Raw genomic sequence first — 12094 nt, forward strand, 5'->3', positions numbered from 1 at the left:
TGACAGGGATTGTTAAAAAAAAGTTTAAAAATACATATTCCTGAAATTAAGTGCATTTCGTTAAGCAAAGTAAAATGCATTTGTACCTGTAGGTAGGTTAAAACAGTCACCTTGTCCACACATCTTCTTAAAACACTTAAATTTGAAATAGTTACATATATTTACACTTAAATGACATAAATGACAATTCCAAATTCAAACAATAATTCCTAATATGACTTGGCAAGAAGGTGGAAATAAAGGGTTTTGGGATGATATGGAAAGAACAAAAAAGATTAATGAATTTGACTGATGGATGTATGTTGACGAAGCAATGGACACTAGAAAATGAAGGTGTGTGCAAAAAATCAATTTCTGTTCAATTGGGGATATAAAAAATGATCAAGTAACAGGAGTGAAAATGAAATCAGAGTTATCCTTCTTACCATGTCAAATATTTCACATAAACTAATCTTTTAATTTTTGAAGTTTTAATAATGTTGGCTATTATACTTATAAACAGCATTTTTTTTTTTTACAAAAGTTTACTTCTTATGTGCAATCCAATTGGCTTTGCCATTGTAAAATTAAGGAATATTACTCTTACAATAATTAATGTATCAAGTAAGGAGACTAGGAAAAACTAACAATGAGTTGAGTTTTCTATGATTAAGGATTCATACTTTACTACTATATTTATGAAGAAAGAAAATACTATTCAGATTTAGTATCAATATAATGTAACTGCTATTGAAAGATGCAGCAAGAAAGTCAGTTTCAAAGGTTGATAACTGTTGATGCCACTTCCAGGAGAAGCACTTCTGCTTGTTTCTTCTTTGACTTTCGATCTTAAATGGCAAATTTTTGGAAAATATAATTTTTTACAAAAAGGAAAAGTTTACTTCTGAAATGTAGTATATTACCTGCTTTATTACAAAAATCTAATTAATTCAAAAAGTAATATGATAAAAATTGAAACTTTTGTCTGAATTGGAAGTTTTAAGACCAGTACACATTCATATGACTTTCAGTTGAAGTATTGTCATAACATTTCTACCTTTTAAGTTAACTAATTTCCATATGCAAATTTTAACCAAGGTTGGTACAAAGTATCCCTGGGTAAAGGGGAGTTAAATTGTTAAAATAAAGGACCAAGTCCCCTTACAAGGGGAGATAATCAGGAAAAGACAAAAATAGGGTTGGGTAATTAAAAATTCTTCTTCTTAAGAACCACTGGGCCAAAAAAGCTGAAACTTATGTGGAAGCATCCTGGTGTAGTGTAGATTCTAAATTGTTCAAATCATGACCCCCGGGGTTGGGGAAGGGGTCACAATAGGGAATTCAATTTTTACATTGAAATATATAGAAAAAATCTTTAAAAATCTTCTTCTCAAAGACCACTGGGTCAGAAAGGCTGAAACTTATGTGGAAGCATTCTGGGATAGTGTAGATTCTAAATTGTTCAAATCAGGACCCCCGGGGGTAGGGCAGGGCTACAATGGGGAATCCAAGTGTAAAATTGAAATATATAAGAAAAACCTTTAAAAAACTTTTCTGAAGAACCACTTGGTTCTAAACCTTGATTAACCTTGGCCATAACTTTTGAACAGTTGAAGCTAGGGCTTTTGTACTTTTCATGTTTATTTCTTATGACAAAGTCTTTCTCTGTGTACCATTAATTTTGATATTGTTACCTTTACCTTGGAGTTTGACTCACTTTTTAAAACATTAAACCTGACCATAACTTTTGAATGCTTTCATATTTCATAAGTGTATTTTCTGTGAAAATTCCTTCCTTTTTGTACCAACATAGTTGATCTTCTGACATTGACGATGGAGTTTGACCACTTTTGCGAAAAATTACCAAATTTTAAAGTTGGCAATAACTTTTGAACAGTTGGTGCTAGGCCTTTCCCATTTCTCATGAGTATTTATCGTGACAAGACTCTTTCATTGTGTAAATATTTTTAATCTTTTGACCTTGACCTTAAAGTTGAACCTACTTCTGGAAAGCTTCAAACTTGGCTATAACATTTGAACAGATGGTGCTAGAGCTTTTACATTTTGATATTTATTTGTTTTGACAAGGTTATTCTCGGCGCGTCATTAATTTTGACCCTCTGATCTTGACCTTGGAGTTTAATTCTCTTTTATAAAACATTAACTTTGACTATAACTGTCGAAAAGTTGGGATTTGGACTTTCATATTGACCAGGTATATCTATTGACACAAGTCCTTTCTTTGGGTAACAGCATTTTTGATCTTTTGACCTTGGAGTTTGACTTGCATTTGAGAAACTTTAAGCTTCGCCATGAGCTGCTATACTGGGTCATCAGTGTTTCTTAAACACTTCTTGTATTTATAAATGCTAATTTTATATTACTCAGTCATATTAGGGTCATTTACAACAAATAACTTATCATACTGATATGCATACCAGATGCAATAAACAGCTTTGATAGTTTGATAATTGTAGGATGTATACACCTTCAGTTTTGAATTTTTCATTACTTAGGGCAATCAAAGCAATGTGCCCATCTTGTGTTAACAATGCAAGGTTGATCGTTGTTAGGCTTATGCAGAGAATTCATTTTGGAATTAATTTAATTTAGGAGAGTTGATATTATTATTTACAAAATGGATATATAAAATTAGATATAGGACACATTAGCACTAAATTCAGATGTATGTTTGCATCCTCACTTTAATTATGTATTTTGGCATTATCAGAATTACTGTCTTGATGTGCAGATAGACTAAAGATACCCTTATCATATTACAATGTACCATATGATATAATACAAGAACGAAATACAATCAATTATTTAAAAAAATATATTTATTTGCTACATCTTATACTTATGTAAGGGGAGTTTAACTGACATGATTATTTTTTTCGACAACACCTTTTAAGCCCTTAAGCAAACAAAGCATCCAGAAACTTATTTCACGTCAACAGAGCTAGGCTATTCTTATAAAAGAAAAAAAAAATATTTTGGAATACCTCTAAATCATGAGGTGATAATTGATAAGAAACTTTAAAGAACGAAATAGAAAAAAAACAACATTATGCAATAAGATTTATCAGAGTACTGGTATTAAAATCATTTGAAAACATACAATAAAAATGCACAATCATTGTCTCTGAACACTTACAAAAACTCGTCACTGGTTGTTATAGTTGAAACAGGCGTAGACATCATTGAGGTTTCTTTATTTTTTGGAATTTTTTTCACCAAGTCGTAACATGCAGTATCTATAAATATCAAATGCAAATTAAATATATTCATACTAATTTTCGGGAGCCGAATGATATTGAGCTAATTTGTTTTTTATTAATAGTTTTTATATTTTGCTGATATTGCTTACTAATTTTATTTAATTTTCAGATTTTAAAACAGTTCTATCAGCATGTATCTAACCTTATTTAAATAAATACATGTATGAACAGAAAATATTGTTCCCGTTGGTGTCTAGATGTTGTTTTTATATTCATCATGTAAAAGAGTCAATTAATTTGGTAGTTATGAAATTATAAAGCACGGAAAAATACTTAACAAACAATATTACATTTTCAAATATTTCAAAAGATGATACAAGAATTATCAATGTAGATTTCATTGTCATCATACTTCGATAAGATCAATTTGATAAACTTCCTACCATTCAAGTTAATTTTGTCCACCAAGAAATTAATTCAGAAAAATTTCTCAATCAAAACTTGAATTAAGGAATTAGGTAGAGATATTAACTTTATTTTCATTGTGTCAAATACAGAAGGTAAGTTGAGCCATCCTTAATATTTCAAAGGATATTAATGAATATAATAAACTCCCATATTACGATAACAAACAGCCCATGGGCCAACGCACTAATCTGGATTACTATTACCTTGCTATTTTTTCATCAGAATATTTTCCATATATATTACTTTACTTTTTAGAGAAAAAAAAAAATTTTAAAAATTGTTTCCGTGTATTTCTTTGCATAACTTTGATTGCCAATTGTTGCCCAGTCTTACAATGAGGCTCGTGATTTAAACAAGCTTGAATGTAGACTACCAGAGGATGCTTTCTCATAAAATAAATTGTCATGGTTTTGCTGTTCTTATGAACAAGATTTTAATAGTTTTTTTTCTAAATATTCCATAATAAAACTGCGGCGAAACCTACCCCCGGTAGTCATAATTCAAAAAAAGAAAAATAATTAAAAAGCTATTAATGCACAGTTCGCAAATCTTTTGTGCAAGAGGTTGCATCAAATGCAAATCAAATATTTAATATATATAGCAATAAGTACATTGTAAGTAAGAATGTCACTTCATTGATATCGATATCACCCTGTCCTCACTGACGCTATTTCTTATCTCCTAATATGATAGGGCAATGTCGGCTTGTACGGATATTTTGTATCATGCATATTCTTCATTTAATTAGATAGTTGCAGTCTTGCAGAAAGTCTAATTGCAAAGTGTAAATGTTCATAAAATCTAATTGCCGTCAAATGAAGATTGTCTCCTTATTGTGAGCAATCCCCCAGAGTTTGTAAACAGGTGCACACTTAATAGTAAGTGCAACGCAGGTATGTTAAGGCAGTACCCAGATCATATTTCGGCGAATTTAGACTTTTTTCGTAAAATGTCACATTGATAAATCGGAAAACCATAGAAAAAACATTTACAATTATTATCCATTGTATAGACGTCATTGAGTCTTAGGCTAAAAGAAGCACTCCACTACGACGTCATTACGTGACGTCTATAAATAGAAAAATTGCCTTAATGAAAAAGTGAAAAGTTCAACACTACCCCGGAGATTTCTTTTAGTGAAAATAATTATGTAAAAACATCACTGGGCCATGAAAAGTGCTGCTAGAATCCTACTCTCCTGACACAGAAAAAAAAATATTCCAAAGTTTCGCATGAAACCTTACCAAAATTTTTACATTTTATACATACGATCAAGGAATTTTTATCAATTCATGTTAACCACACGATTCTAGCAGCACTTTCCAAGTACTATAGAATACAAGCTTTCGATACAAACAAAAATTATATTTCAAAGTATGCGGCGTAGTGTTGAACTTTTGCATCTTTGTTGTTATAGAACGACAGAGGAACGGCTGATCGGGATTTCAAAGCACTGACTATGTTCATTATAAGAAAACATGATAAGAATATATCAGCGTACCCGATTCTTAATCTTTAATTCCTTATGAATCACACATAACATTCATGGTATATGCCTTAAAACTCCCATTTCATATATTTGTTTACATGAATTCTCATTTCACTCGGCAAATATTTGATCAATGGTTATGACGTCATGGGTTTGGTATTTAACCCCCGTGCTAAATAATTAGCTATTTATACCACCCAAAAACGACAAGATTTAGTTTATGTTATGTTTTGAATGATTCCATTCTTTTCTTGGACCTGAAATTAAACTTTAAAGATAGATATTAAGAAATAATTATTTCTATAGTTCACGTCATACAGCTTACTATGACGTCATATTGTGAAGGCAAGTAGGATATCTCTGGGTGTAGCCTTAACATACCCGCGAAGTGGTCTTTGCTGTGCAAGCTGATTGTGTCAATAATAATTCATAACACAATATCTATATACCAATAGTGCACTGTGCACAATTAATGTGCACTGTGCACAATTAAATCAATAAAAGTTGTAATTTATACGCTCAATTTGTTACATATTACATTACGTTTTAAGAAAACATATAAAGTATGGGCAAACTGTGAAAATTGTACCTTCATGTTTCTCTCAAGTTAGGAGGAATGAAGAAAGAGAGAGCAAAAAAATATCCTAAAATAGCGTACATAAATTTCAAACTGATTTTATTTTAGAAATTGTAGACATTGAATAAAACAAAATGTTGTAGTTTTTGAAAACAAACTAATTTCATATATATTTGAAAGAAATTTAAAACTTTAAGAACAAGAATCAGAGTTGAAATTAACATACTTTTTACATGAACGTTAGGTGAAAGTATTTTAACTTACATTTATATGCGTCTGTTGAATTGTAGCTAACAGGACACGAATTATTGTTGAGGTGGGTGCAATTTGTTCCTATACTTTGTTGTATTATGTTTGCGCTGTAACTATACTCTGCACAAAATCCTGCAATATATAATCAACATATGAGAACAATGATCTAATAGAGCAAAAGTTTTAGTATAGGTATCAAGTGAAAGTAATTATTATTAAGCCATTGTAGACATGCTCAAGGTAAGGAAAATAAAATGCTCAATGAAGACAATGGTTATCCCACGAAAAAAAATTCTGTGATTTTTGATCAATCTAACCTTCCTTGTTGAGTAATGATTGCAGATGTTTTTCTTTCCCCACGGTCATGTAGGTCAAAAACATTACAAATACATTTCAAACAATACTCTTAGCAATAGGAAGGATTGAGATATATGAGCTATTCTTGTGGCTTTTTTTTTCCTTTTGATTTATTTTCTTTTTGTGATCTCTAATTAGTCAGAGATTATTGGAATGTATCATAATTACCATGATGTATTATCTTCGGGTAAGCACAGACTTCAAGAGATTCGTTGTGAAATGGATTAATTACACAGTGGTACACGAGTTTGTCTGGATCACTACATCTCCTGGCAAATGATGAGCATTTTTTTCTTTCAACAGCTATTTGCCAATCCTTCACTGCTCGTGGGCAGTTCGAAACAGACAGTATGGTGTCCCTTGATGCATGACAGGAAGGACTCCTGGATGTTATAGCCTAGAAAAAAGACATAGGTATTTTAATTGCTATATGTTTAAATTTTACATATGTCATGAAGCAATTTCACCTGAGAATAACAAATTACACTGAATTCTACTGAATTTATGATAAGTATGTGTCGCAGGTCATGTCAAAAGAACTCACTACGTAGCAGTTTAATGAACCCTGTCCTTGTAGGAGTTTTATTTGCCTTGTCAATAAATTATTTACAGTTAAAACTTAGTATCTTAAACATCGATGCCCAGAAGTCGTTAAATTACCTTTTTTGCCCCGTAATCGGATATTCGGGAACATAAAGTGCTTTGCCCTGTCAGTCCGTCTGTCTAGCTGTCTGTCTACAAAAACATTTAACTTTGCCCATGACTTCTGATTGGTTGGGTATTTTATATTTCATACCTGTATTCCTTGTAACAAGACCTTTCTTTGGGTACTAACATATTTGACTTCTTGACCTTAACCTTGGAGTTTGACCCACATTTAAAATACTTTCACTAGGCCATAAATTTTGAATGGTTTTTAATTTAGGCTTTCAAATCATACGTCTGTATTTCCTATCACAAGACCTTACCTTTGATACCATCAATTTTTTCCCTTTGACCTACATGTAGAACTTTCAGTTTAATTTAATTTAAAAACTTTCACCTTAGTCATAACTTTTGAACTTTTAGTAAAAGGGCTATCATATTTCACAGGTGTATTCCTTTTTACAAGATCTACCCTTGGGTACAAATAATTTTGTCCTTTGACCAAAGTATGAAATACTTAACCTTGGCAATAACTTTTGAACAGTTGGTGCTAAGGTTTTCATATTTATCATGTGTATTTCTTGGGACAAATTCTTCCCTCGGGTATCAATACATTTGAATCTTTGGCCTTGCCCTATGAGTTTGACCTTCTTTTGAAAAACTTTAACCTTGGCTATATTTTTTAAATGGTTGTGTTAAGGATTGCATATTTCGGAGGCTTATTCCTTGTGACAAGACTTATATTTGGGCACCAACATTTTATTCCCTTGGCCTTGTCCTTGGAGTTTAAATTGTATTTGAGAAACTTTGTCATTTGCTGCAAGACGGGGGCATCAGTGTTTCACAAACACACCTTGTTTCTTTATTTATTCTTACATTTACCTTTGGATACATATCAATGTTTTTTTTTTTTCATCATTTGCAAGCTTTGACAATTCATAAGTATCATACACTGTTGCCCACATTAGCCAAAGGTTCTAGTAAGCTTATTGACAAAAGTATATGTGTATATGTCGGTCTGTCTGTAAACTTTTCACACTTATTATCTCTTCATCAGAACCACTTGGCGATTATTATCTTAACCTAGCATAAAGCATCATTGAGTTATATTTAGATTACTAATATGATTGAGAGTTTTCACTTTCAAGAAGATATAACCAGTAAAAGGAAAAAGTAAGATATGCCTATTTTAAAAATCTTTAAAAGCCACTAGGCAAGAAAACATAGGAAAGAATTCTGGTTTATATTGCTCAAAATATAGCTCTGTTTAAATAATGTCTTCATGCACCGTCAGGCAGTCCAAATGCATGCTTATTCATATCACTTGACTTTGCATGTAAGATTAACCAGATGTATCTTGTGATACATGGGGAAGGAAATCTTAAAAAAAAATATATTCTTTTTGAAGAACGAAAAGGCAATAATTAATATATTTATATGCAAGCATCTTCATGTAGATCAAAATCAATTTTGTCCGAATCATAATTTCTAAGGGTAAGACTTTAACACTCTTATTTGTATTAAGAACCGCGAACAATAGTATTGTTCTGCCGCCTACCTCCAAGTCAATTTTCAATATTTCATATTTAATTGATTTTTCATATTTATGTAGATATATATGTGAATTTTCATAAAACATAACTTTTTGGGGAAAAACAAAGAGAGACATCTCAACAATTTTAGTAGAACTTAGCGTTTTTCACTACCCGTGAAATGAAAATTCCTTCACACAGGTAATATGAATTGTCATTTCACAAATTCATACCATAGCTTTTGTTTTGTCACGGGGGAGTGGGGGCGGGAGAGAACAGTATGTTAACAGCCAAAAACAGCAAATAGTGGTTATTTTTAGCCAATTTCAAATGAGATTACATTCAAGAAAGGTACTTATCAATCAAATATATTAAATTTTACATATGTTAAACATATGGAAAGATTTGTGGGTCATTTATCCATTTTCCTGAATATCTGAAAATCTGGTAATGTCAAAAAGTCTGATGTCAATGAATAATATTTTCTTCACCCTCATGAAAAGAATTGTAAATAAGAGCAGTTAACTTTTTGACACTGTTTTTAGAATTATTAATCAATTACTTATGAACATTCCTATGCATTTAAACAGGTTTTGATGATCAAATTACCATTTGTTTTGAATTAAAATTGGTTTAAAATGTAGAAGGGAATCAAGAGTTAGCGTTCGTAGTTCTTTGTTCATAAGGTATTTTAAACAAAGCATACAATACTATTTATACTGTTAAAATACATGCATGATGTTACTATAAGCTTGAGATAGTCAATCGTAGAGACAGCATGCTTAAGTGATTGTTTTAAATGGTTGAATAATTAATCACCACATAAATTAGCCCGCTGATGAGAAAAAATCCCAAAGCAAGCATGGCCACGAGGTAATTGACTTAAAATTGCGATCCAAAAAAGGGAAGAAAACGAAAAATAAAGATATAAACATAACAAAACGAATAAAAAAATGCAATTATCTTCGTTTCCATATTGATTCTTTGTGACAACTAATAAAAGAAGTATTTTTCAACATATTTTCATAATTCATTGATTTGTTCGTTTCTGGCAATTAAATGTTAAATCAGCGTATGGGGGTTGGTGTTTAAGGGAGGGCGGTAAGACTTATGTCTGAAATTGCTGTTGCAGAAATACAGAATTTAGAATTACAAAAGATCTATAAAGTGTGGAATTCTCTTTCCATGCTTAACTACGTACTACCTTAAATCGGTTGGCAGGTTATTGAAGTCCTTCAATTGTAAATAAACAATTCATCTCAGAGCATACCGATTGACGTTAAAGTCCCATCAAAAATGAAGGAGAAAAAAGTCGCATTTTTAAAAGTAAAAATAGCAATGCACATCTTTAAATAAGATAAGGTAAAATAGCATCTGTTTTGATTTAAACCAATATTTCAGATACATGAAATAATTATCAATTTTAAGACAACTGTGCATTTCAATGAATGCATGGTTCATGGTTTAACTTGTACGAAATTAAAATATAAGGTTCAAAATATTTTGTATACCCTTTTTTCAGTAACTTTTGTTAGAAATATCTTTTAAGTAAGTTTCATTATATGATTTATAGAAAAAAAAAAGTTTTATATATACCTATCTTGTGAAACAAATTAATGTCACTTACATGCTCAACTTGTCACATTCTGTACACATACCCTAGTCAAGCCCCTGTGGAATTAATTGAATACATATACCCTGTCAATAATAATTTTAACGCAGAATTCAACAAAGATAAATCCGAACATAAATAACATATCAGAAATGCTCAATTTTAAGAAACCCTTCTCATCACCGTATCAAAACTCAAATGCGATATTTTTCCCGTATTTCTTTTCTTTACAGTAACATTTTAACTTTTATTTTGATGCTTTGATAAAATATCAGTTCAAGCATGACATTTAACTGGGAACTTTAGATTTTACCCTTTAGTTATCCTTCAATGTAGATATGATCCTGTCATTGCCAAAACAGAATGTCGAGAGGGATTTTCTGTATTTTTTTAGAATATATGAAAAACAGAAAATCCGCAATTACGTTTTTAAAAAGTTTTCTTTTTCAATTATCAACCTGTTGTTAAGTCGGGTAAAATATGTCAACAAATATTCGATCAAATGATTCTTGTAATCCCCTACATGTACGTTTTCTTGATCTTAATAAAGTTTAGTTTACTCGATTTGTCGTTATAGCATTACAGCCACGTAAATACACCTTCCACGCTTTGTGTACAAAATAGCATGAAATTAAATTTGTTTATTTATGAATGTTTTTAGGAAAAAAATAAACAAGAGTAATCAATTTGTTAAAATGTTGGGGGTTTTTTTTGTAAGAATACTTACCTTCAACAGGATAATAGTAATCCATTTTTTTAAAATTTATTTTTCGTTCCTTCAAGAAGAAAACTTAAAAAAAAAATAACATCTTGTTAAAATATGTTTCGCACCTGATGAAGAATTATTCGAGAAATTCGTAACAATATACCCCTGTAAGATGCATGAGTCAGCAGAGGCTATGCCGGTCCACTATATATATATATTTCAAATAAAACCATTGTAGAATTGATTCGAAAAAAAAGTTATTGTAACACTTTTCATCGATCCAAGGTGGCTGAAAATGATTTTCTTATCAATACTTTAACATAGGGTACATGTACAACAAAGGAATGTGAAATGCAATAGTTTAAACAAAGCAGAATGGATGGCTGAGCCCATTGATTGACTGGGTAAATATTGATATTTGCTTACATGGGTACGTTTAAAAATACTACTCCCAGTTACAATTTCAGTGGATACACAAAAGGCATTTGTTTTCAAGTTTGTACATGTTTATCATGTTTTAGCCTTTTTTAAACAGAATGGTTGGTTTGTTTTATACCAACAATAAGATGAAAACGATTCTATTACAGAAAGAACAGTCACAAAATACATACATGTAATTCTATACATACCTTGGACAGAAAAAAAAAAGAATTTCCTCTATTTTTTCCCCTTTCTTTTGCCAATTAAACGTCAAAACAATACATGACAAAGAGACTGCCCAGTCTGATTTAAAATAACACCTGCAGTTTAAAAGAATCACTGTAAATTACAAGTATTTCGAGAGCATGCATATACAATTAAATTCTGCTCAAAACTTGAGTGAAAAAAAAAATGATCAAAACACTTATACGTGTAATTTAAATGCCAAACTGAAGCAAGCTGAAACTTGCAAATTTAATTTGAAACCTACGAAAGTGTACATTTAAACAGTAACACTGGTATGTAAAATGCGACAGTTCAAAAAAGCAATATGAAGCACAGGCACTTGGGGTATGGACCCCCCCCCCCCTTTTCCATTTTTTTTTCTTTTTAAATCTGGGGTCGAGTCACCTTTTTCCTATTTTTGTATTCTAATATGCACTGTATGTTATCAATAATGTAACTCTTTTGTCTCTATAAGCTGTTTTTAAATATATCGTTTTCGACTGATACATAAAAAGAGAGAAGGCTTGCAACTCTTTTCTCATCGTCTGCCTCACCTCGCTTAAACTTCGCCTGATTATTTATCGAAAGCATAAGAAAACATGGAATATGCA

General features: G+C 31.1%; 1 protein-coding gene across 1 annotated transcript; it reads right to left on the reverse strand.

The window, feature by feature from the left end:
* Positions 1–3132: 3132 nt before the first annotated feature.
* On the reverse strand, positions 3133–11521 carry LOC133200483 (uncharacterized; the record flags this gene model as incomplete). The annotated part of the gene is made up of 4 exons (XM_061336275.1): positions 3133–3236; positions 5999–6118; positions 6512–6740; positions 11468–11521. Coding segments are annotated over 4 exons (507 nt in total), but the record flags the coding sequence as incomplete, so codon positions are not given.
* Between the last annotated feature and the right edge of the window lie 573 nt (positions 11522–12094).

Source organism: Saccostrea echinata, unplaced genomic scaffold (genome assembly GCF_033153115.1).
Source record: "Saccostrea echinata isolate AGI-Se365-2 ecotype Australia unplaced genomic scaffold, CSIRO_AGI_Sech_v1 ptg000040l, whole genome shotgun sequence".
Classification (NCBI taxonomy): domain Eukaryota; kingdom Metazoa; phylum Mollusca; class Bivalvia; order Ostreida; family Ostreidae; genus Saccostrea; species Saccostrea echinata.